Source organism: Globicephala melas, chromosome 9, assembly GCF_963455315.2.
Source record: "Globicephala melas chromosome 9, mGloMel1.2, whole genome shotgun sequence".
Lineage (NCBI taxonomy): Eukaryota > Metazoa > Chordata > Mammalia > Artiodactyla > Delphinidae > Globicephala > Globicephala melas.
In genome coordinates, this window is record NC_083322.1 from 95,135,297 (window position 1) to 95,162,829 (window position 27,533).

The window sequence follows — 27,533 nt, forward strand, 5'->3', positions numbered from 1 at the left end:
TTGTTTGTGGTTTTAGTTCAGAAAGGTTTTGCCCAACACCGTGGCCCCTGCACCTTCCCAGCCTGGCAGATGGTTGGATCTCGATAAGTGTCTGTTGAATGAACAGACATGGCTGCATGAAGGATGGATGGATAAATTCATGGATGGTCCCCAAGTGTTGGATGTTGATGGGTGTCCACACTGGAGAAGAGATCATATAGGACGGAGCCCATGCGAACAGGGCCCCAGATAGAAAGTACAGTTGGATGTTTTCTTTATGCCTCATTCTCACACCCAAATAGGGACCAGTTAATGAAAGCTTTGGGAGGGAGATTTTCACACTGAGACTCCCCACGTGTAAGAGTTTTTCAAAAGTGAAATGAGGGAACTGCCTGGCGGTCCAGCAGTTAAGACTCCTGAGCTTCCACTGCAGGGGGCTTGGGTTCGATCCCTGGTTGGGGAACTAAGATCCCGCATGCTGCACGGCACAGGCAAATAAAGAAGAAAAAGTGAAATGAACTGCTGTAGCAGCAATTTTTTCTGTCTCTGGAGGTGTTCAAGAACCAGCTAGATGATCACTTGCCAGGAGTGTTGAGGAGAGGGGAAGAGATTCCTGCATTAAAATTCTAAAATTAGAATTCCCTGATTCTATGATTCCAGGTGCTTTTTCTTCTGTTGAGCTGGAGGTGGCATTAATATCTTTGCTCTTTTATTATTTTTTTTTCTAAATCTGCTGTTAGCTGATGTGTTTCTCTACTCTGCTTTCTTTCTTTCCTGGGAATATAGATGAGGTCTTGTCGGAAAACTTTCTGGACTATAAGAACCGTGGAGTCACTGGTTCTCATCGGGGCCAGATCATCTGGAAGATTGACGCCAGCTCTTACTTTGTGGAGCGTGAGTACCTTTCCCATTCCTGTTGCTCGGGATGAAGCGGAATTCAACTGCTTTGCTCTTGTGCTGCATTGCCTCACTTAGAAATGTGCCATATGTGAAAGATGTGGATTGAATGAGGTGCTTAAAAGACAGTGAGTAGTGAGCTGTAGAGCAGTTGGGTAGCAGCCACCCACACCAGCCCGTGGCCCTTAACGTTCTCTCCCTGGCTCCTCCAGGCGCTTTCCAACTTTGTGAAGGTTGCCCCTTCTGTATCCTGCTGTCCAGTTTGGGCTTTGCTTAACCCAGTTCTTCAAGGCTTCTTGTTCCCCAGTGTGTTGGGGAATTCCTCGGGATGGGAACGATACATTACTATCACCAATCTGTCTCCTTCATTCCTGATCTACTGACATTTCTGGATGTATAAACTCATCATCATGTATCTTATTTTATATTTTCTAAAATTTTCCACTCTCTTTGAAAATAAGTCATTTTGCAGTTATGGAAGGAATTTTTCATAGGTCCCATACTGGTGCATGAGGAAATATCTACATGGGCCTCATATTTGCCACCCAAAGGAATGCACGGACTACCTATAATGTACCCTTTCCCCTCCCACATGGGTACTGGAGAGTGCTAAGTGCACAAATCCCTTCATGCATTTTCTGGTTCATAGCAGGTATTCATTCAGCATAACACTTCTGAAAGGAAATGGAATAGTCTATTGTTCCAGCTGCCTGGTGCTCAGAGGAGATGACACATGGCCAGGAACCTAAAGTTGTCTATTTTTAAAAAAATATTTTATTTATTTGTTTATTTATTTGGCTGCATCGGGTCTTTAGTTGTGGATCGCGGGATCTTTTGTGGCAGCACGCAGGCTTCTCTCTAGTTGTGGTGCGCGGGTTCCAGAGCACGCAGGCTTAGTAGTAGTTGCGGCACGTGGGCTCCTTAGATGTGACGCACAGGCTGTAGAGCGCGCGGGCTTAGTTGCCCCGTGGCATGTGGGATCTGACCAGGGCTTGAACCCGCGTCCCCTGCATTGGAAGGCGGATTCTTAACCACTGGACCACCAGGGAAGTCCCCCTAAAGTTGTCTATTATCATTTGACTTGTAGTTCACGAAAACTATCCTCTAGAATGTTTTGCTTCCATTTTTTTCCAGATGAAAACTCTCATTTTCATTCACTTAATAAACATTTTATAAGACCTCCTGTACTCCAAAGAATAGAGATTGGAGATGAAAGCCTCAGTGTCTGTCCTCTACTTATGGTGTCTCTGCCCTGGGAAATGACACAAATGCCCCTCTTTTTGCATTGGCACATGCAGAATGAGTAGACAGTCAGGAGGTTTGATACTATCAGATGTAGAGGGGACAAGACTTTGCGTTATGTGCTTTCTGACCTTGACTTTGCGTTAAGCATGATGAAACTCCCAGCAAGAGAGTTCCTTTTCCTTAATACTTACCTCCCCCGCTCTTCTGCACTCTAATCCATCCTGCATGCTGATCCCAGACAAAATGTCTTGAACGCAATCCTGCTACCATGTGCCCCCAAGCCTCATGGCTGCGCTTTCATGCTACATCAGCTGAAACCTCTCTGCCCAGCTGCTAAACCCCAACAAAACCCACCACATCCCTCAACCCTACTTCTCCATCCTCCCCAGCAGGCCCTCCTTTGCCCTAGTCATGCCAGCATCTTTCGCTATCCCACAAATGGCATCATTTATCATAAAGAACATGGCCAGGCTTGATGTGGGGATAAAGAGATGGGCTCCAGCTAGTGGTACCTAATATGACTTCCCAAATGCCAGTAAGAACAAAAGAGGTGAAAACTTGCAGTAGCAATGAATATTAGATATAATTGTTGACTGTATGCCCCAGTCTACACTGGAAGTTCAGTGGAAGAGTCCTTCCTTACTACATACCCATTTTGTTCTTTTGGGTTTTAACTAAATGAGAAATAGACATAATTCAGGGTCATAATACAGTATCAGCTCAAAATGTGCAGGCATAAACACACCTTGAAGGTGTTTCTTTTATCTTTTTAGAGTCAAGGAAATAAATATTAAGGATAATATGAAACCTCATGACTCTGTCTTCATTCTGCATGAGCCAGTGTGAAAAAGTGGGATTTGTGTGTAAATTAATCTAGCACTAGTACCATTCCTTTCAAGGCAGTTCTCCAAGATTTCTGGGACATTTAGAGCATTTCCTGTACATTCAGCTCAAATAACAAACCATTTAACATAATTGTCTTCATGAGCAGTATGAAGACACACTTTAAATATCATTAGACAGGTATTATAATGTAAAATCAGCTCTGTAAAATACATAAAATGTTGTCATAATTGAGTGAAAGTGTATTCAAAGTTGGTGAAGTTCCAACGTCCTAGAATAAACAGATAGTTTGCCAAGTCATATTCAAAATAACTAAAAGGGGCTTCCCTGGCGGCGCGGTGGTTGAGAGTCCGCCTGCAGATGCAGGGGACGCGGGTCCGTGCCCCGGTCCGGGAAGATCCCACATGCCGCGGAGCGGCTGGGCCCGTGAGCCATGGCCGCTGAGCCTGCGCGTCCGGAGCCTGTGCTCCGCAACGGGAGAGGCCACAGCAGTGAGAGGCCCGCGTACCGCAAAAAAAAAAAAAAAAAAAAAAAAACTAAACTAAAAGTTCAGCACTTTAGAAAACTGACATGTTTTCAAGTGCAAACTGGAGACAATCCCACTCCAAATATACCTCTTAGACTAGCGATACCTCAGTGCTTTCAGAAAATGGATGAATTTCCATTTTGCAAATGTATCAAATGAATGAATAATATACTAAGAATGTATTTCTGTACAAATGTAACGATTTGTCAAAAAGTAAAAATTCATTGAGACAAAGCTTAATTGAGTTTGCAAATGATTGGACTGTGGACTCAGGGCACACAAAAAAATCAGATAAATTAAAACAATAATGAATTATAGGAGTCTGAATGCATTAAAACTCTATATAATATGCTATAAAAATTTATATTTTTAATGTGAAATAATTTGCATTTTCAAACCTGTTTGATAGAACAAGTGCCAAATTAAGGAACAGGAAGAGACTGGATGTACAGAATGTTCTAACGTAACTATCAAAGTGTATGCAAATCAAAGCATCAGAGGTCCTCTTGCTATAGTATAAAAATGCAGAATTCAGGCCATTATCCGGAAAGGTTAGAGAAGTTTTGTTACGAATCACAAATAAGCTCTTCACGGTCTCTAGGTAGCAATAAACACATTAATCTAATTGGTAAATTAGACGTTCTTAAAATAAAAATAACTTTATCAACTTTGAACATTAAATCTTGAAGTACAACAGGAGGTCATTCCAAGTGGGAGTTAAAATAATAAATGAGGTTTTGTTTTGGTTTTTCCATTTTTCTCTTTATGTTTACCTTTTATTACTTCCTTTTATGAAAGTAGAGGTATATCACTGATTGTCTGGGATCTGTTCTAATCGCACATTTCTTTCAGAGTTATGATTCAGTTTAGAATTAGGTAATTGCTATTGATTTATATGATATTTTAAAGGTCTGATTAAATCAGATTTTGAAAGTACCCCCAAATTAGAAACATTCAAAACAAATACTTTCTGTATTCTCCAAGGAGTTGCAAACATGATAAAATACAGAAGAAAATAACTCCTGACTCGTTTCCTATGGTCCCTGCATAATTTCGCCCTAGAGGGCACTTGGCTATTTGACTATGGTAATAATTGCTGTAATATGAGAGCTGTAAAGATGCAAATTTTAACACTGACAAAAGAAAGAACTCGTGAAATTTTAGCTTTACCTATCCTGACAAAATCTTACAATGTTTTATTGTTATAGTAACTCAAATGTTATATTCTAATGTGTGCAGTTGGGCTCAGCGGGCCAGTCTGAAGCCTTCAGGAGCTACCACAGTCTTTGTTGACTATGTGCTCCCCAAACAAACTTATGGTTACCAGGGGGTAAGTGGGTGGGGGGAAGGATAAATTGGGACATTGGGACTGACATCTACACACTACTACCTATGAAATAGATAACTAATAAGGACCTACTGTAAGGCACAGGGAACTCTACTCAATACTCTGTAATGGCCTATATGGGAAAAGAATCTAAAAAAGAGTGGATATATGTACATGTATAACTGATTCACTTTGCTGTACAGCAGAAACTAACACAACATTGTAAATCAACTACACTCCAATCGAAGTTAAAGAAGAAAGAAGTCCTTCAGAATCAGGGCTTGCCTTGCAGCGAGGTATTGATTCTGCCTGGAAGGTATCTTTATTTTGATCTCTGGCCCAGACCTGTTACGTGTAGCTCCCTGTTCATTGTCACTCCCCATTGCTAGCAGGAACAATAGAGTAGTGGGTCTGGAAGGACAGCTGATTACGGCCAAGAGAGTTTCTCCCAAACGGACCTCCTTTCTCTTCCCACCCTTGTGTCAAGTCATGTAATCACGGTCATGATCACAGCCTTCTGCAGCTGTCCAGGCATAAACCAGAAATCTGCAGTCATTCCGACTGCTCTGTTTTGCCGTGGCTTCCTGCCCACTCCGAACCACTGGTCATGCATCGCCTGCAGCTCAGACCCTCACGTTCAGCCCCTTCCCCATCTCTGCCCTCGCTTCCAGATTCACACCCTGACTGCTACCTGCTCTGGTTTCATCACTCCCTGCATTTGTCAGAAGAGCGAACCTCAAACCCCTTCTCAGTACATCATTTCCCAATCCTTTTCCATCACGTCCTCCCAAATTAAAAAAACACAGTGGCCCCTGGTTACACATAACAGCAAATCTAAGCACCTAGTCGTGCTGTAAGGTTTTTTTTTAATTTTTATTTTATATTAGAGTATAGTTGATTAACAAAGTTTTTAACAACACCCCTTGAGAGTGGCAAGGTGAAATGTACACAGGTCAGGGGGCAGAGTTTGCCTCCTTTCCCCACCCTTCAGCAGGTGGCTTCCCAGTGAGAGGCCTGTGGACTCAGTGTCTACCCGGTGTGGCCCTTGGACTCTAAGGCTCTGTTCCTTCAACTATAAAAGGAAGTTAATGTACAGTCCCCACCGGTGACCCCATGAAGACTGAGAAAGCACACGTGAAGGGCCAGCCACGTGTCTGGTACAGCCAGGTGTGCGGTATAATGAGAAGGCTTCGAATTAGGGATTGCAGTGCATTTCTCCTCTGGGAATGGACATGGTGGTGTCTTGGTGACAGCTGTGAACTGAATGGCTTATTCTGGGAGTTTCCCGTGGGGAAAGCCTTTGCAGCCAAAGTTGGAGACCGATGGGCACTGAAGGAAAAGCAGGGCTCCAGGAGAACTAGCTGACTCCCCTGGTTGGCACTTCTGGCTGGTGCTTTCTCCTCTGCGGCAATGCGGCAGAGCCAGGACAAGCTGTGCTGGGGCCAGAAGGCCACCCGGATCTGCCCAGAGCAGCCGCAGGGATCCCGTCGGGTCAGCAATCCAGATGGTTCAGGTGACACGTTGGTATAGCTTTTTATTTAAATCTGGACATATTTCCACCAGGACTGCTCTGGTTTTAGAACTGGTATGGCTAAGAACTGCACTGTGGGCTGCCATTTTCAATCACTGTTTTGTTCTTCCCGAGGAGCTATGTCTCCTTTTGTACCGCAATAAACGTTTGAGTCATAGGCTCTGTGGAAGTCTACTTGGAGAGACTAAATTGTAAAAGTGTATCATAATCTTATGACAATCATACCACTTCACAAAGGCGTTCCTTTAGGAACAAGTGCGCCTCCGTAAATATTTGCATGATAATGGCTATTTTATTATTATGCCATCTTAATTTTACTATATAATTCCCTGGAAGCCATGACTACCCCCATCGCTTATCCAGGTTCACACTACCCTAAAGAGAAACCATGGTCAAAATTGCACTCTACACAATCATAAAGTAATTTCGGTATTGCTTCTGTTCTTACTTGCCTTTCTTAAATCTGGAGAAAAGAGTCTACAGTTCACAGCAGCACTCCTAAAATGCATTTCCTCTTTCACCTGTGTCCTTTTGCCACACAACTCCCCTGGTGTTCCTCCCGCTAAACTTCTCCATAAACCTTCCTCACCGCATGCTGGTTTTCTTCCTTCCTGATTTCCAGCACATTTTGCTTTAAAAGCCTAAATGAAGTACTCTTGCTAGAGAGAAGCGTCCTGGAATGGTAGAAGAAGGAACCCAAGCCACCAAATTCACACTTGAGCAGACCAGAGTGAAATGGTTGGAAATATTCATACAGTAATAACGTCTGGGCTTCCAGAGGCCAACATAAAGGTGCAGCGGTTCTGACTGAAAGGGACCAATGAGACAATGGGAGTGTGGCAGTGGGAGGGCAGGGGTCCAGGTGGGAAGACAGGACATAGGAATGAGGGGACACACATAGCAGGCTCATCTTCAGGTCACCCAAGGTGAAGAGCCCAAATGTTGTGTGCAACCATCTCTTACCAGGTCCAATAGTCCATTACATCTGGGGCATCAAAATGCATCTTTAGTCCATAGATTAAATATCAGACCATTAAAGAGTGACTAAGCATTGTTACAGAAAACAGCTAGAAAGATACAACCAAATCATTCAGTTCAGATTTGCAGCAATATAGATAGAGCTACCTTCTAGTTTGGTGTGTGTCAGATTCTTCCAATGAGATGAAACCTCTAAATCAACACAGATAAAGGGTCAAAGGCCTAATAACCCAAACTGAGACTTTTCTACATTTACCTTGAGTTTCCATTTCATTAAGAGAACATACAGCCTCACCTGCCTCTCTGAAGCCTACAGTGCTGGAGGCCTGCTGGGAACTGTGCTGGTCTCCAGGGACTCTGATCTACAGGTGAAGGCTTGGTCCCTGCCCGCTGAGGCTCTCACATTGCAGGAGTGGGGACAAGCACCTCCTTCTTTTTGTCCTGTGTCAGTGAAGGGGACCACAAAACCTGGCTTTGGGGCCCAGAGTTGATCACCACCCATGGATAAGAGGAGCCAGTAGGTAGACTTGGCCAGTGGGAAGGAAGGACCGGCATTGGGGGCCAAGAGGTAGAGAGATCATTCTAGGCAAGGAACAGCACTTGCAAAGGCATGAAGGCATGCAGATGTGAGAGTTGAGGGTGGAGTGCTGAGAAAAAGGAAGAGAAGGACAAGGAGGAGGAAGGGATAGAGGTTGAGGAAGAGAGATCATTGAGTGTGGAGGGTTAAGTATGGCCACAAGTTCCTTGGCATTCCTCTCATCAAGAGGCCCGGTCCGTGTCCCCTCCCCTTGGGCCTGGGAGGGCTCTGTGACCCTGCCCTGGTTTCCATGCTGAAGTGAGGCTGTGCAGCTTCCAGGCCAGGCTTTCAGAGACTGGTAACTCCCACTTCCTATCTCTTAGAACACTCGCTCTTGGAGCCCTGAGACAGCTGTGCTTTCACAGTGGCCATGTGAAAGTTTGCATGGAGACAGCTGCTCCAGCCATCCCCACCCAGGGCACAGCAGAGGGCCAGCCAGCTGTTACCCATGGCAACAGCATGCAAGGCAGCAAGGGAAAGCTGCCCAGCTGAGCCCAGTCACCCCACAGAACTTTGAGAGATGATAGTACAGAGCTGTTACGTTTTGGGTTTGATTGTTACGCAGCAGTAGTAACTGTAGCATCAGGGGATCCAGATGAACAGGGCCATGGAAGTCAAAGGCGGGGAAGCTATCAAAGGGAGCGTCGTCGACAGGACCTGGTGAGTGCCATCAGAGGACTCAAGGGACATGTGGTCTAGAATGCATGGCAGAGGGTTGGAACATGGGGCTTGCGGTGATGTTTGCCAAAAAAAATAATTTAAGGAGCTGATGAGGAAGACTGCAGGCTGAAGAGTTAGAATGGCCAGTTCAGATTAATCCTGATCTGGGCCATGAAAGTCCCTAGTCCCAGGAAACCTCTCACACAGGAATGGTGAGGGCCCCCCAGTAAATCTGTGTCTATAGAGAAGAGGCAAAGTGTGTGAAGCATCCTCCAGGACGGGTGGCTGTGAGAGTGACTCTGAGGGGGCAGCACGAGAAACAGAATGGAGATGAGCTTGAACACGTGTAAGGACTGAATGAAATGAGCCTACAAGTAAGTGCTCTCCTTTATTTAGGATATCCTTGTGTCCACTTCTTGGCAAGGATCTTACATCCTTTTAAAAATTTTTTTTAATTTTTATACAAGTTTTGAAGGTTACTTTCCATTTGCAGTTATTACAAAACATTGGCTACATTCCCCCTTTTATACAATACATCCTTGAACCTATCTTACACCCTATAATTTGTACTTCCCACACCCCACCCCTATATTGCCCCCGCCACTGGTAACCACTAGTTTCTTCTTTATATCTGTGAGTCTGCTTTTTTTGTTATATTCGCTAGTTTGTTGTATTTTTTAGATTCCACATATAAGTGATATAATACGGTATTTATCTTTCTCTGTCTGACTTATTTCACTTAGCATAATGCCCTCCAAGTCCATCCATGTTGCTGCAAATGGCAAAATTTTATTCTTTTTTATGGCTGAGTAATAGTCTATTGTGCATGTATATATATGTATACCACAGCTTCTTTATCCATTCATCTGTTGATGGACACTTAGGTTGTTTCCATGTCTTGGCTATTGTACGTAATGCTGCTAAGAACATTGGGGTGCATGTATCTTTTGAATTAGTATCTTTATCTTTTTCAGATATATACCTAGGAGTGGAATTTCTGGGTCTTATGGTAGTTCTATTTTTAGTTTTTTGAGAAACCTCCATACTGTTTTCCACAGTGGCTGCACCATTTTACATTCCCACCAACAGTGTACAAGGGTTCCCTTTTCTCCACATCCTTGCCAACATTTGTTATTTGTAGACTTTTTGATGATAGCCATTCTGACAGGTGTGAAGTGATATCTCACTGTGGTTTTGATTTGTATTTCCCTGATGATTAGCAATGTTGAGCATATTTTCATGTGCCTGTTGGCCATCTGCATTTCTTCTTTGGAAAACTGTCTATTCCATTCTTCTGCCTGTTTTTTAATCAGATTGTGTGGGGTTTTTTGATGTTGAGTTGTATGAGCTGTTTATATATGTTGTATATTAATCCCTTTTCAGTCATATCATTTGCAAATATTTTCCCCCATTCAGTTGGTTGTCTTTTTGTTTTATCAATGGTTTCCTTTGCCATGCAAACCTAATTAAGTTTAATTAGGTCCCATTTGTTTATTTTTGCTTTTGTTTCCACTACTTTAGGAGATGGATCCAAAAAATACTGCTGTGATTTATGTCAGAGTGTTCTGCCTATGTTTTCCTCTAGGTTTTACAGTATGCAGTCTTACATTTAGGTCTTTAATACATTTTGAGTTTATTTTCATATATGGTGTTAGAGAATGTTCTAATTTTATTCTTTCACATGTAGCTGTCCAGTTTTCCCAGCACCACTTATTAGCTGCCTTTTCTCCATTGTATATTCTTGCCTCCTTTGTTGTCCATTAATTGACGTGGGTTTATTTCTGGGCTTTCTATCCTGTTCCATTGATCTATGTGTCTGTTTTTGTGCCAATACCATATATTTTGACTACTGTAGCTTTGTAGTATAGTCTGAATACAGCCTTTTATTTTACGCTGATAAGAGCACCATGAGTTGGGTGCCATCACCATTGCATTTGAGGAGAAAACAGTCTCAGAGACATGGTAGTCTTTGTGGCAGGTGGTGGAGCTGGAATTTAAACCAGGCTTATCTGCTTGTGCTCATTAGCCCAAGGGAAGGGTCTATGGGCATGCTGGAGATGCGGGACACAGAAGGGACGTTTAATGAACTGAGGTCCATGAGGAGTTGGAAGGAACAGGATGCAGAGAACAGTTAAGGAGTCCAAGCTTTCCTGGAAGCCCTTGACCCACTATGGACTTCCAGTCAGAAGTGTGGGTGGGACAGGATGGGGACAGAAGAGAGGGAAGGAAAAAAATGTGTTATGCTGACCACTCTATGGTGCCCCTCTTCCTAATTGGAAGGGAAAGAAGACGACACAGGAAGAACTCAGGAGTGATTATCACTTATACAGACGTGGTGGAGTCAAATTAGAACTCTACAGAACGGTTTCTCTCCATCCCCCTCAAAGCCACTCAATACACAGAATGAATCTCTTCTACTATAAATTGCAGACACATGGAGCTAGAAACAACCAGGGCTGCAGAGGCCCTCCATATCTCTGCCTCCAGAGAAGGCTTCAGCAAGATAAGGAGGGAGTATTGTGCCCATTTTAATCTCCATGAAACGGGGACAATAGCTCTCTCATAAAGGCCTGTGGCAGGCCAAGGCCGACAGAGGCCAAATTGGCAGGAGAGTATGTGGGGCAGACAAGAGAAACTGACCTAACTAAGATGCCGTGTCTGGACCTACAGCCAGGTATCTGAAGGGCATAGCAAGCTCATTGCCATATGTCCAATTAGACACAGCAGATGGGAATGAGGTGGCTGCAGCCATCCCAGGAGGGTGGCCTGTGCTTGTCCCTGGGGAATCTGTGCATGTCTCACAAGATCCCACCCCTGGGCTATCATTTGGGGTAAGGCTGCTGTCCTGAATAGAGGAATAATAATAGTAATAGCAGCAACTAACTGTCTCTGAGCTCTCCCAATGTGCCAGGTACCATGCTGAGTGCCTCACACATCTTGCCCCATTTAATCTTCATGAAAACCCTAGGTGGCAGGGTTTTTTTTCCCCCCTTTTTTGATAAGGAATCTGAGGTCCAGGAAGATAAATGCAACTGGTCTAAGATTCACAAGTCACAAACAAATGGTGGGGTCAGGACTTGAACCCAGGCAGTCTGACCTCTGAGCCTGCTCTTTAGCCACCATGATGTCCTGATAAGACTAAAGTTGGCCAGAAGGGTCCCCACCACTAAGGTGGAGATTCGGTACAGAGTTCTGATCCCATGGAGGGCTGGATACCAGGTAATACATTAGATAGAATTCTGAAGTTGGAGTCAGTGCTGGGGGCTTTCCTCCCGGAGTGATTGGCAAGGCAATTATCTGGGCATCAAAGTGGGAACGCATTTGTCACTGGGCTAGCAAATCCTTAACTAGAGGAAGGAAAGTCAAGATGGTTAACATGGCCTTCCTCCCCTCCAGATGATTCTGAATGGGGAGCTCCATAGTCCCCACCATAAAGAGCTGTGAGAAAGTCAAACTAGAAGACAGAGGCTATCCAAGGTTTCAGTCACTTCCTCCCACACAAATCCAGAATGTCCTTCATTTCAATGTATTTGTTATATGTGTATAAATCCAATTTGTGTACACATTTTTAAAAGTATTACTTATTCCCTCTAGACACTTTGAGGAAAATATCAAACAGCATCCATCATTTCAGCAAAAATAACATTTTTAAAGATTTTTGTTGTTGCTGGTAGCATCTCCCCTTAGAGGGGCTTAGTAAGTATTTATTCAGTTAATGAATGAATGAATGAAGCTAGTGCTCAAAACACCTGTGCAGGAAGCAGGAGATTTGTGCTCAAGGGCTACAACCGTCATGTCTTATCTTTCCCACCGATGGCCCCTGAGCCATCAGGACAAAGAGACAGAGAAACACAGATGGAGGGCAGAAGCCACGATGTCTCTGGTCAGACCCACAGCAAGAGGGTACCACAAAGAGAACAGAGTCAACTAACCCACCCAGCTTCTTGGAGTATGGAGGTGGCAGAGAGGTACCACCTTTTAAAGCAGAGGACTCTGCTCTCTAGTGAACACAGCCCAGTCCACACTGGAAATCTCACCAAACACTGTAGCACCTCCTCCCTTGATTCAGGCCCAGGAAGTCGATGCCAGAAGAGCAGTAGGAAGGGAGAATTTTCCGGTTTTCCACCTCATTCTTCTCTTTTGACCCCCTGAGCCTTTCGGCCAAGTCTTTGGTCACGCACAGCTGCAGAGTTCTTGGTGAAGACAGAGAGCCACAGAGGTCAGGGTGGTCCTGCCTGCACACCGTGTGTACCTTCCCGGACACTACGTACCTGGAGCCAGTTCAGAGGTCACCCCCAGGAGTCTCTGACATTAGCCAAGATAGGTCTCTAGTCAACTCCAAAGCCATTTTCAAATGATGACAGCTATACTGTCCACATTAGCCTTGGACAGCCAGGAAAGAGTTCAGAATCCAAATAATATGGAAAAAGTAAAAACTCCTCACAAATTCTCATGTATCTCACTTGCCCCAAATTCCAGAGTTGATACGAAACCCAAGAATACTGCAAAACCCACCAACACCCACAAAATCTAGAAGATGCAAGCAATGCCTCATCCATTGCAGCAGCTGCTAATCTAAGCCATGTTTCCCTCTTTCCAAGCAAAACGACAGTCTGCAGCACCTGGTCCGTATTTATGCCCACATTGCTATTGCCAGCTGTTACTGGAGGGAAGAGGGCAGACAAAACGCAGAAAGGAAAAAGGAGCTGATTGTTTTTAACCTTCACCAGAATGAATGCCAGTTTCTCCCAGGTTGCTCAAGGCCAATGAGCTGAAAATCCAAACCAGAGAACTCATCTAATAAGTGGGGAATTGTGTCTTATGCTTCCATCTCCTTGGGAAAAAATAGAGTTATAAATACTGCACCCTCTACCAGAGAATGACATATAGGAAACACTCCTACTTTTATACAAAATCTATAAATTTGAGCCCATAGACTTAAAGCCTTTTCATGGGACTCCTATTCCTTATATTTAAAACCTGTTAGTCTCTTTCTCTCTCCATGAATAGTTACCCTTGAAAAAAAAGAGATTTATTTTACAGTGTGAGTTTTCTGTAACAGAGAACACAAATTTCTAGTGAAAACTAAACCTTTAAGGCCTGGCTGAGCCTTTAACAAAGGAAAAGATAAGTAGTCAAAGAATAGAAGGAATATGAAATATTTTTCAAAGGGGGAAGAGTGGATTATGTCAAAATTAAACAAAAAATAATAATAGAAGGGAAACAGTAAAAAGAGTATGGGAACATGGAAAAGAAGTAATAGTTAAAATAACCTACGATTAGACTTCATCCTTTTCACTAGCCTAATCATCGGCAGTTCCCAATGAAAAATACAGGCAAACTCAATGTTAAGAAACATCAAGACCAGTTAAATGGAAGTCCTGGGTACTTGACACAGATGAAGTGACCACAGTGACCTTACAACAGTACAAAGCAAATGCTTACAAGGGTTGGACTCTTGAAAGAAGACCCAGCCCGCTCTCCGGGATGGAGATGGGCAAGACTTCCTTCCGTCTCCATCTTTCGGCTCCAGCTCAGCTCTCGGCTGGACCTCCGGTGGGGTTTCCGGCTGCGCAGCCCCTGCAGCGCCCTCTGTCGGCAGGTCCCCGGAGGCCAAGCGAAGAGTAGCAGGAAGAGCGTGCTGCTGACACCGGCTGAAGCTGGACAACAGGCAGGAACTTGGAACTCAGCAAAGGGATCAGGAAAGGTGTCCTGAGAGCCCTCGTACGAAACACGGGAGGATGACACGAAGCTTATAGGACGCTCCAAGCTGTCAGTGGGCACCAAGCTAAAGTGAGTGCATGATGGGAATAATTTCATAAAGCCTTGTTCTTGTACCCAGAGGAAGGGTAGAAGCGAGTAAGTGGTAGAGTCAGTACCATACAAGCAAGAGCCTGAATTTGGTGTGCAGAGGGTCTTCTATCACCTCTTCCACCTCCACACACTTTCCTCCAGGACAGTTCTTGGTCATCTGGTATAGACACATCGCTAAGCCTACCCAGAAAAAGATGCTGAAATTTCCAGTTCAGCTGAGTGGCCTATACATTCTAGACAAAAAGGGAACCCCTGCCAGCTGAACAAAGGCAGCACCGTTAACCTGCGTTGATAGTTCCCAGGTTTTACAGGATGGCATCTGTGCCTCCTTCATCCCTTTCTTCTCTAACAGCCCTGACACTAACCTGCCCAGTCAAAGCATCTCATGTCTGCAGACCCTTCCCGGTTGACCTCCACAAATCAGCCAAATATTCAAGATCAGTGCCTCCACTCAGACATGGTTTTTTCCCAAGAGGCAACAATTCCAGTAAACTCCAAACCTGCAAATATTTTTTTTTTCATGAAACCCACACCAATGGAGTGCAGTGTTCCTTTTTCAGGCTGCTTTTTTGGTGTCAGGGATCCCTCCGAGGGACCCAGCATCCAGTTACTGTATCCCAGGTCAGAATTGTTGACCTGAAACAAATGGACTGCTAGATATTTCTCCAGCAAAGATCATTTACTCAGGATCAGCAGAGGATTGCAACCACAGTTCAGGGTCTGCAACCACGGTGAGCCACTTGCACGTCCCCCTACAGCAAGGGCAGAACACTTTATAGAGAGGATAAGGAAGTCGGAAGGGCTGTAGTAAACAAAGAGTCCATGGCTTTTCATTGGCTGAGTCCTTGCCAGGAAAGAAGAGGAGGTTTTCTTCTTCCTGTTGGGCTCTGCTATCACCACAGGGCGAGACAGCTCCCCTTTCTGGTTTCCTAACTCTATTGAATGTAGGTTTCTGTTTATTAATTTTTTATAGAATCAACTGCAACTGAGAAAGGCAGCAGCCAATCCAATAGGCAGCATGCCAGATGGCCTAGCATTTTTATATGTGCTTTGAGTTACCAAGTTCTATGTACCAGGAAGCCAAAATGGTGGGTGGGTGGGTGCTCTCGGGGCCCAGAACTACAGGTTTGAGTGTTCCCAGGCTGCAAAATCTCTCCATAGAAAACTATGGTCATTCAGCCCCATCTGCAGCTGACCAAGTTAGTCCCAACTGAGCATCAAATTGTGAGAAACTTTAACGATGTCTCCTTGGAATCTCCAAGGGAAAACTGGGCAGGGAGAAAAGAGAGACACCCTGAGAGGAAAGGGGGAATCCAGGTAAGAGCAGTTTTTTCCCCACTAGGATGGACTCCTGTACTTCTTGCCAAGGAAGCCTACCCTTGAGGATTTCACCTTGTCATGCAGCCCATTCACGAGACTAAAGCATGGTTGCCTGCTACATAACTCCAGGAGAGCCATTTCCATAGAATTCTGTGTGAATGGCGCCCTTGGAGTTGGTAACACATCAGCCCTGTTAATAAGGTCACAGGAATGTCTGGTGACCACACATCAGAAAGTATACCCTGCCTCGTACTACCATTCCTAAGATCTGTGTGTGGCCAAGGATATACCTGGTTAGCCCAAAGGGTTACTGTAACCCTCCCAGCCTCCAGACCAGCCATGAGTTTGAGCTCTACCCTTCTTTACTGTGAAATTGTGGGGTATCTCATGCTCCAATATCATGAAACCTGTTCATCTGTTACATCTTCTAAAATAGCCACCTGCCATTCATTTGTGGCTCTCACCTCCATCCAGTTTTAAAAGGTGACATTCAAAATCCTCTCCCTGACTGTAAAGGGTTCATTTAAAAGTCATGCTGAGATTGCATCCCCCCTCCACCCCACACTCTCAAAAACCTTACTCTTCATACATCAGACTGATCCCCCAGTATATCCTCACACTTCTTGTCACCTAATCTGGAAGAGGTTGGCTAATACCTAACAAGAGTACGTACTTCCCAGAAACACCTCTGGAACACCCTCTAGCAAGTCAAGAGCTGACTCAAGACATACGTAATCAGCACAGGATATGGGGAAGGGTCTCGGTATGGCCCTCTGCCTTCATGCTAGGACCCATACTTTCTACCTCTGGAGCTCTTCAATATGGTAGTCTGTCAGTCTACAGCCTTCTGGTTTGTGTCCTATCTCAGTTCCAGGCAACTCAGTCCTCCACCGTCTGACCAGCCATGACCCTCCCCTCCACTTGGACTGAAATGCAGAGACCCATCCCAGTAAGCCAGGATTTGGGACAAAAATATACGACAGAGAAGGCACTTGACTTTGCGGTCTGTATTTGGCCTTGGAGGATCTGTTGGGAACCCCCACCTCAGCCTGAATGCCCCAGGGCAGCTCCGAGACAGCTCAGCCCACTCCATCCAGGAGGGAGGACTGCTAAGAGGGCCAGCAGCTGTGCAATACTCCTGTTTCATTTCACATACACGTTAATCCTCTACGCTTCACTGGGCAGGGATTTTAAATTTTATTAGTCTTTTCAACGAACCAACATTTGGTTTTCTTGATCTTCTATATATATTTGTTTTCTGTGTAATTACTTTCTGCTCTTACTTTTATTTTTTATTATTTCCTTCCTTCTACTTTCCTTGGGTTTAATTTGTTTTCCTTTTTCTAACTTCTTGAGATGGATTCTTAGCTCATTGGTTTGGGGCTATTCTTCTTCTCTGTGTATGCATGTAAGGCCGTAAGTTTTCCCCTTAGCAGTTTGTTTGGTTTTGCTTTGTTTTGGTAAAATCCTAAGTGAAGCACAAAACACACATAGAAAGGGGCATAAATTTAAATGCAGAGTTTAGGGATTTTCAGAAAGTGAACACATCCATGTACACAGCACCCAAATCAAGAAGCAGAGCCTAATTCACATGTCAACCTGTTCTGTTTGCCTCCTTCCTTCTCTCTGGGATCATTTTCCTCCTAACAGAAAGAGCTCCCTTTTAGTATTTCTTTTAGTGCAAGCTTACTGGTGATAAATCCTCTCTGTTTTTGTTTGTCTGAAAACATCACTATTTCACTTTCACTTTTGAGCAATGATTTCACGAGATACAGAGAATTCTAGGTTAGCTGTTCTTTTCTTCAGCACTTAGGAATGTCATTTCTCTGTCTTCTGAAAAATCAAGTTTAGTGTTTTTGTCTTTCCTTTGAAGATAATGTAGGTTTGGTTTTTTTGTTTTTTGTTTGTTTTTTACTCTGATGCTTTTAAGACTTTTCCCTTAGCCTTTGGATTTCAGGAGTTTAACTACGACATGCTTACAAGTGATTCCTGTTATTATCTAGGCTTGAAAATAAGTTATTGTCTCCTCAAAAGTTGCCTTTGCCCCACTCATTCCACTGTGTCCCTTATTCTCTCCTCTGTCCTTTCCATCCTCTTTTCTCTCTCCTTCTTCAACCTGGATATTTTCTTTTTTTTTTTTTTTGTGGTACGCGGGCCTCTCACTGTTGTGGCCTCTCCCGTTGCGGAGCACAGGCTCCGGACGCGCAGGCTCAGTGGCCATGGCTCACGGGCCCAGCCGCTCCGCGGCATGTGGGATCTTCCCGGACCGGGGCAGGAACCCGTGTCCCCTGCATCGGCAGGCGGACTCTCAACCACTGCGCCACTAGGGAAGCCTTGGATATTTTCAATCAACCTATGCTCCACTTTACTAACCCTCTTTCTGCTGTATCTGATCTGCAGCTAACCCCACGTATGGAGCTCTTAATTTCAACTCTTTGGTTCTTCAATAATTAAATCCCCATTTGATTCTTTTCTGTTGGTTCTAATTTTCTGGCAAAGTCTGCACTTCATTTTCTGCATGTATAAAATCATAGTTTCATTGAGGTCTTTGTCTAATGACTTCAATATCAGGATCCTAGTTCCATTTTCTTTCTTGCTTTTGGTCATTTGCTTCTGTCTCTTATCATACTTGGTGATTTTCAGTTGCCGTAAACTGGATGTGGAATATTGTAGATACTTCGGCGATGGCATCTTCCCTCAGAAGATTTTGCTCTTCCCTCAGTGAGCTTGTTGGGGTGCTGGTGGCCTTGACCCAATAAGAGGATGAGCTTAGTGGAGTGAAGAACAGTCTTGGTAAGCCTCAGTCTCCCTTTAGCTCGCCCTCTTCCTAGAGATCCCTCTCCAGGTCTTTCATGGAGAGCCGAGGGTTTTCACCTGGGACCCTTCCGTGACTCTCCCTGCCAGGTCTCCTCAGCACCAAGAGACAGAAGATTTCGGCTCACTTTTCAGACGTTTTCATGATGCAGGATTCAGCAAATGTCTGAGGGGAAACCAGCTGGGTACTTGAGGTCTCTGGTCCTTCACTCTGGCCCCAGAGGGCCACAGCAGCTCTGCTGGTTTCCCTGCCAGCAGGACAAAGGGACTGCAGGTAATCAGCTCGTCTCACCAGTACTCCGTCGTCTAGAATTTGTGGTCCTTGTTGCTTCCATTATTCTGCAGTGCTTTAAATATTTTGTTTTTAAAAAAAGCTTATCTAGTTGGCAGCAGAAGCATTAATCTGCTACAATTACTCTATCCTAGCAGGAAGAGGAAGGCTCTAATTGCCTTTTAGCAAACACTCCACATGCGGTGATCCCAGAGAACAGAAACACTGTCTAGGGGGTGATAATAACCAGCACTGAAATAGGAAAAAAAAGCATTTATTGGATTGTTTTTGAGTTTGGATTTGGCCTTGTAACACCCGAAATAAGTACTTCCCATAAAGTAAAGTTCTAGCATCATTTCACATAGTGATTCATTTTCATCAATCTCCCACATTTGCTGTGGTACCATATTTGAAGCATTAACATAGGATTTATGCTGCTGTTCTAAATAGGAAATTAGTCAAATGATATACAGTTCTTGGTATTAAAAAGATGTACCAGTTAACACAATTGAAAAAAAGTTACAATTAACCATTTTTCATTCAAATAATCATAAGTTAGCTATTAGAGAAGCATGACTTTATCACATGGCAATTTTTATGTTAGGCAAATGTGGAATACCTAAAGATGCAAATATCTTCTCTGCTCATTCAAAATTTATGACTTTATTTTCTTCACTTATTTTCCAATTTTGTACAAAGTGAATATAATTAGTCCATAATACAGCTTTCTATATCATTTCTGGAAGTGCAGATCCAAGTAAGATTATATCTTTACCAAATTACAAAATTTTGACAAATCAATATGATACTCTCTAATATAATAAGGTGACTTTTTTCTGTTAGAGTCATATATTACTTTAATGAGAATTTTACTACAAAAGATATCATCTGAGAACCAAATAGAAACACCATGTCTTTCAGGGCTGTTTATAGGAGAGCAAAGTTTTTTTTGGTAAAACTTAATATGGTTTATACACCTATATAATGTTTTTCTTTTGAATGAGGTATTGGATTCAAGTTGCTGAGATTAAATGTAACGGAACAAACGTGTGTACAAGGTGACTGCTTCATTTTGGATTTGGTCTAAAACCAGGGCCCCCTGTGTGAGGAGCTTTAAAACTTTACCTTAATGAGATCTAGCAGGCAATATCAACTTTAAATTAAAATACCTTTCCAATGTTATATCTTTACATATGTAGTAGAATCTGCAATGTTAGATGCCTTGTCAATGCACTGACAAGTGCATTCCATTTGTTAAGAAGCCCTTCACCCTTCCTTTTGTTTTGATCAAAAGTCACAGCCTTTCTTTAAGCTGCTTATTTCTTAAAACCCATTTAATTCATATTTTTAAATAAAAAACCAAGTACAAGTGAACATACTGCCATGTAGGATAGACTGGGAGGACCTCAGGTTTTATACCATTAATGTTGATTATTTCTTTGAAAGAACTGCTCTTGCTGTTTCCTCTTACTGAAGCTAAATGTTCTTCAGACTCAAAAGTTAATTTATGTCTTATTATTGCATTGCTTCTTGATCTTTTTGATCATTTGAAGATATTGTACTTTCCATTACTCCTTCTAGATTACTACTGAAACTGTTTCTTTCACAGTGATGATAGCTTCTTGAGTTAAAATTGGGTTTCCTGGATTTTGAGGATGTGGTTTACATTTGTCTCCTGTCTATTTTGCAAATGAAAGATTCATAGACTTACGTTCATTGTTCTTGCTAAAGAATGTTACTTACATAGATAATTTGGTTCCTTTTACACAAATAAGTGATTCACAATGGAAGACATTTCGCCAATGCAGTGATCCATATGTCTGTCTAGTTTATCAACTCTGATCACACTTCTGTTCATGAGATTTGGGCATTTCTGCACTGCAGACATTGTAACATATGGATAGTTAAAAACTTGCTATGAAGTTCAGATGTTTGTGGTGCTTCAACCTGTGCAATGTCCAGATAGCAACAGGAGTAAGCACCTTATTCTTAACGAATACTTTTACCAGTTGCAGAATTCTCTGTTGACAGTTATTTTCTTTCGGCACTTTGAAGCTGTCATTCCCTTCCCTTCCATTGTTTCTGTTTATGTTGAGAAGTCATCTGTCAGTCTAACTGTTGCTCCTGTGAAGGTAACCTAGCTCTTTTCTTCATTGGCTGATGAAGTGATCATTTTTCTTCTTTTTTGAACTTTTACAGTGATGTCTGGTTGCTGTGTTCTTTCTGGATTCATAGGGCTTTTTGTATCTATAGCTTGATGTATTTCATAACTTTTGGAGAATTTTTAACTTTAGCACCACTGTCTCTCTCTTCTCTTTTTGGATTACAATTTACAGGTATTTTAGACCACCCCCTAGTATCACATATGTTTATTATTTCTCTTCAATATTTTATATCCTTTTTCTCTGCATGCCTTATTCTGGATTTCTTTTTCTGACCTATGTTCCAGTTTCCTAAGCTTTCTCCTGTATTTTGTTAAATCTGCTTTAAACCCACCCATGGAGTACACTATTTCAAAATTGTAGTTTTACAGATCCAGAATTTTCTGTTTTGTTCTTTTATAGAGTCTTCATTATTTGCTGATATTTTCAATCTTATATTTTATTTCTTTGAATGCTTTAAATATATGATCATTAAAGCTTGTGTCTGATAACTCCGATATCTGAAAACCCTATAAGTCTATTTATAGTGCCTGGTCTTTCTATTGGTATTTTTACCAGTAGAAAAATACTCTGCATGTGCCTGATCAATTTTAGTTGAAAACTGGACACTGTAAATGAAAACTTATGGAGATAATTTGAGGCTTAGAATGGGTTCTTTTCCTGCTGAGAGGATCTGCATTTCCTTCTGGGCTATACCTAGCAATCCAGAATAACCTCAATTGAATTTCAAGACTTAAAATGATTTGAAGGGCCAGGGCTGGTGTATTTCTCTGGTATCTGTTCTGCTGTTCAGGGCTCCAACTTGAATTGTGAAGGACTTAGCAGAGTCCTCCTCTTTGGCAGGCTCTGAACTCTTTAAGTTTTTATCCCCTTAGCCCTGCAAGTCTGTCAAAAGTTCTTTTCACCTTCCCAGCCTCTCAGTGCATTTTTCTGGAATCAACACAGCCCCCCCACCAAGGGAAACAGCAGAAGTTTTCTTCTTCTGGATCTTGTCTTCAGTATTTTCCATTGTCTTGCTAGGTCTCTGATGTCCTCAGGCTAGGATTTCCAGTTTTAGGAGGAAACAATTACTGGATTCCTAATAAAATTTGAATTTGAGATAAACAGTGAATACTTTTTATAGTTTTTTGTCCATTGTAATAATTGGGACAGACTTATACTGAAAACTTATTCCCTGTTTATCTGAAACTCAAATTTAAGTGGGTGTCCTGTATTTTATCCAGCAATCCTACTTCAGGCAGATTTATTTCCATATTTTTCCAGCTTGTCTAGATGTTCTCTGAATTACCTAGTACATCATCACTCAAAGTGGAAGTTCACTTTTGCTAGCCGGTCAACAATCTAGCATTATTAAAAAAATTTTTTTAGAGACAAATTACCAAATGAAAAGTTAATATGTTTGCTGAAATCCTAGCTGCCATGAACTACATGTGTGACCTTGTATAAGTGGCCTTACATTTTGGCCTCATTTTCCTTAGATGTAAAATAGGAATGATAGATGACATTTATTGAGGCCTTGTTATATGCCAAGTATTGTGCTAAGCACTTTTTTAAAAGGTTAATAATAATTACCTGTACTTCACAGGGATTTTGTGAGGGCCAAATTAGAAAATAGTATGAATGGTCTGGTGCATACTAAGAGCTAATTAACTGTTAAGACCAATTTGTTATAATTTTTAAACTAAATCAAATATTATACTTACACCAGGGCTACTACCATCATTACATACTGATGTCTCAAGTGCTACAACAGGCCTACTAATCCCTAAAAAATGGAGAGGAAGAAAAACGATAGTTTTCTTGTTTCTTTAAGTGATACTATAAGTAAAGTGAAACAGTCTATACTTTCTGAATACATGCCCACCCAATAAAAATTATAGTTGTAAACACACAAATTTGTAGAGGTAGAAACTTCAGTATCATTCCGCTTTGTGAATGAGCTGGTCACTCGTGCCCAAATCTGAAAACAAATCATGTGCCAGGCAAAAGCAACCAAAATGTGATAAGGAGATCTATTGCAGGTCCACCATTAATCCACGAGATTTTAAGATGTGAACCTCTTCCTCTGGAAGGGCAAGGACTACACCCATTGGTGAGTGGAGTATGGGCTGGATTTCAACCCCCTACTCACCCCTCGGTTGGACAGCTTTATGTAGGACATGCCTGAACAACTATACAAGACAGTTCTGTTGACGGTAAATGAATATACGATGAAGAAGGGCAGCTCTTATGTGTTGACTACTTCACGCATACTAGGCTTCACCCATTATTCCATTTGCTGTGTACAACAGCCATACATGAAACAATACATACAAAGCTGGCAATGGTATCACCATTCTACATTAAATCTAAGACCCAGAGAGTCTATATAACTTACTCTGTTAATGACGGGCAAGTCAAGGACTGGACTTACATCGATTTGTTCCCACATTCCTACTCTTTCCTTAGATCACTGTGCCTTCCTAAACTTCTGTTACTACATACATAATGACTCAAATAAACAATAAAAACTATTATAACAGAGATGCCTTGTGTTCAGACTTTGAGGGGATTTTTGAATTATTATCATTTTAACTAGAAAAGCAGAGGAAGATAGAACTACCTACCACAGGTCTCCTTAGATGAAGTATCTGAAATAATAACCCACAACCCTCTAATATTTCTTGGCCTTTGAACCTTGATACTTTTCTCAGAGGCAGCAGTAATAGCGAAAATGTAGCAATGTCTTTATCTATACTTGAATCTATTCCAAAAGTCATGTAATATTAGGCCATAGAAAATTCTCTGTGAAGAATTAGGACCCACCAGGACACTGTACCTGCTCCTGGGTTAACAGTAAGGCAGTGGAGTCAATCAAAGGAAACCAGTAGTTCATCAGTCATTTTTTAACAGGCATTTATAGAGAATCCCTACGCTACATGACACCGGAAATATAAAGATAAATAATATTTAGTCTCCTTCTTCTGCAAAAACTCAGTGTGGGGCTAATCAAACAGACCAGTTGAATGTAACTGTCACCAAAGCAGCGTGGAGTTTTGCGAGGTGAAGTAATCTTAATCCATACGACAAATCGCTTGTATATTATATTTTTGCATGTGTTTTAACATTTGTGGGTGACTTCCCTTCAGAGCCCATCCCTAAATAAGAAATTTTAAATAATTTAATATCTCTTTCAAGACTAAATAGGGAATCATTTTAAATTACAGTTTATAATATAATTACAATTATTTAGATTAAATAAAAGGAAGATCCATTAATAATCAAGTTGCTAAATACTGGAACAGACTCTTAAAAAGCTTAGGAAAAAAAATACAACCTTTGCCAGTGATTTTGCAGAAAAAGATTACAATACTTTGAAGGTTTCCATGCATTCTTGGCTCTAAACATGAACTGACCTGCTCACCTAGCAAAAGGATTCAGTACAAGACTGTCTATAATTTCCCTGACATTTTTTACTCCAAGGCACTGGGATAATTTTCTTTGACAGGAAAGCTAGTACTGCCTTTCCAGGATACCTGGTATATATAATTTCCTTCTGTGCAACTAAACTTGAGGTGAGGTCATTCGGCCCCTCCATGCCGATCTCAGTGGCACCTACAGGCAGAGTAACTCGTATTCTGAACTGCACTGACTCGGTGTGGTTACCTGGCCATATAGCTCGCTGCTCATGGTCCCCGCATGATCCCTAACCTACAAGATACCTGCCTCTCAGGCTGAGACAGTAGTAGATCTAGATCTGTAGACCTAATGTGGGGTGCCTTGGAGAATATGGAACTAAGTTATAAGATTGTCCACCAAGAGCTTAAAAGGCAATCACAGATATGCAAAATCACTGCAGGGAAAGAATGAAGGGAGGAAACAAAAAGTACTGATATATGTAAAGTAAGAATATGTCCACTAAAAGGTAAACACCCAGACATCATCCAGGCAGTGGGAAGTCTTAACAACTACAATTCAATAGATTAAAAAAAAAAACCTAAATACAAATGTCTAATTAAAATCTGATAAACCATGTTTAATCTCACTAGTAAATAAATGATATAAAAATGAGATGCTATCTTAGAGATGATCAGAGTTACATTTTCTGGTGGAAGTACACAGCGCTTTTTGGAAAGCAGTTTGGCCACAGGAAGGGAGAATCCTTAAAATAGTCCTATCTTCTAAGGAAGAATATTGCAATTCTCGTATCATTTATATGATATATAGAAAGAAACCTTTCCACGTTAGCTAGGTTTAGGTTCAACTACATATAATAGAAAATCCAAAATAACAACAGCAAACAACATAACTGTGATCTACGAGCAAGGCTACAAAACGTAGTTCTTTATCTGGGCATTACCACCCAAAATAAAATTGAGATTCAGTCATTAAGGAGGAAAGGGAGAATGAGTTTTGATAGAGAAGTAGCAATTTTTGCTCCATTATCCTAGAGAGCAAACTTGAACTTAAAAATAATTTTCAAAAAGACATTAATTTTAAGGGAAAAATCCCAAATTTCCAAGATCAGGGAAGTATTTCCAAGTTACAGATTGATTCAATGATTCCATAGAACAAGCAATGTTATTTACAAAGTTTGGAATTAGTAGTTGAAAATGCTTATTTAATAATGTTGATTTCAAAAAAAGATTAAAATTCATTATTAAAGTTCATACACTCAAGTATGCAAAAAAAAACCCATAGAAGATTTTTTATACTTTTCTGCATTGTCCATATTTTCCGTAATGAACATTAAAATGCTTGCTAAGAAAATTGTAGACATTAGTTATAAAAACATTATAATTGGAGACAAATTCCCACATTTGAGAACCAGGACCTCTAACTGGAGATTCCTCATGTTGTTCCAAACAAAACTAATGTAAGGGACTAAGACAAAGCCTGGTAAATTTTTCAAATTTAAAGAAGAACATGCTATAAACAGTAAATTGGGAAAAGGAGGTCACCTTCCAATGAACCAAACTCAGGTTGGCCACAGATTCTTTTCTGTACAAAATGCCAAAAAGTTATGGAGTTTCAGCATTATTGTCTAGTCATCGTCATCAGAAAATATGGCTCTCATCCATGTATTTCCATAACTTCTCAGAGTCTTCCTTCAGATCACCAAGATGCTAATCACAGTGAATTCAATAACAGAAAATTACAGAAGAAACAGATTGGTACCACCTGAAATCTTAGAACTGAGAGTTTAAAAGCAATAACTTCTGATGGGATAGGATGGATGCTGAGAAGTCTAAATGATGGATTTAACTTGGGTACAAAATGCTAAAACCAAAACAATTTTGGATGATGGATTTTCAGAAAGAAGTTGGACCTGTTCATGAAGCCACAAGTGAAGCAGGGTTACCAGGTGTGGCTGCCTGACTCATGGGAGGAATTGGGTAGAAGTTCCTGGGGGAGTCCTCTCTGGCCATGGCTTCTCTTCCTGGATTATACCCTACTTCTCAGTACCATTTTATTTTTGTCTTTCAGCTGAAACTAAGATCTGCTTCAAATACTACCATGGAGTGAGTGGAGCCTTGCGAGCCACCACCCCCAGTGTCACCGTCAAAAACTCAGCAGCTCCTGTAAGTCCTGTGTCCTCCTCTTTGGTCAGAGCTAACTCTGGCGCTTCTTTACTTTCCTGCTCTGTTCGTATGTTTTAGTGTGTGTGTGTGTTGGGCGTAGGGGTGTGCACACACATATGGAGATATGTTGATAGATTATAAATAGGTAGGCAGACAGACAGATAGAAACGCATCTCAAAATCCTGAAGAGGAATGAGGTCCGAAGTAAACTCATTGGAAGGCACACATACCACTCGTTGTTAGAGAAATGTCAGGCTAGCCAGATATTTCTAATAGACTCATGCGTAATAGCAGTGAATGATAAGTCTCTTTGGGACACATTTTTTTTTTAATTCCTTGGTGTTAAGTATTTGAATTTCTGTATATTTCAAATTTTTTAGGCTTTTAAGTAAATTTCTGGGATAGAATTTATGATTTTAGACTGATTTTAGTCATAGGATTATAAGATGACAGACCTAGAAAAGACTAGAATCTCTGATCCTTTTTTTTCTTTATATAAATGAGGAAAGTGTGCCCAAGGAACTCAAGTAATGTACCTAGGGTCACACAGCTAGCTAGCTGTAGATCAGGCATTTAAATCACACCTTCTGTTCCCTACTTTGTGGCTCTGCTTAGTTCTATGGTGATAAATGCCATCTTTTCCTCAATTACAGCTAGTTTTTACCTCTGTTGTGCTTCTTACCTTAGTTCTCAATACATCAGATGAGGCTAGCTGAAATCTCCTTACAAACGGCATTCCTTTTCCTTTCATGTAACTTAAAAATGACTGACTTGGGGAGGCTGGACAAAAACCACTGAAGACTTTGTCACGCTAGTGTAAGTAAAAAAGATTTGGGTCTTTCTCCTATGTAAAAAAGAGAGAGAGAGAGAAAAGGAAGAAAGAGAGAAATTCAAATGAAATGTGAATGATTCAGAAAGAATTTCGGCTCTAAAAGATACTATTTGCTGTTTCACAAGTCATTTCTTCCATGTGCTGAAGAGGATTGTATTGAGTCCTTGGTGGGAGCAGTAAGACAAACAGGCTTGAG

General features: G+C 41.7%; 1 protein-coding gene across 8 annotated transcripts in view; it reads left to right on the forward strand.

Moving 5' to 3' along the window:
* The window catches only part of HECW1 (HECT, C2 and WW domain containing E3 ubiquitin protein ligase 1), a 479,149-nt gene that overhangs the window by 231,651 nt on the left and 219,965 nt on the right, over nt 1-27,533 (forward strand). For all 8 annotated transcript variants that reach the window (XM_060304845.1, XM_060304844.1, XM_060304842.1 and 5 more), the window contains 2 exons: nt 766-873; nt 26,411-26,505. In XM_060304845.1, the coding sequence (XP_060160828.1) occupies nt 766-873; nt 26,411-26,505 (203 nt within the window). The remainder of the gene's footprint in view (nt 1-765; nt 874-26,410; nt 26,506-27,533) is intronic.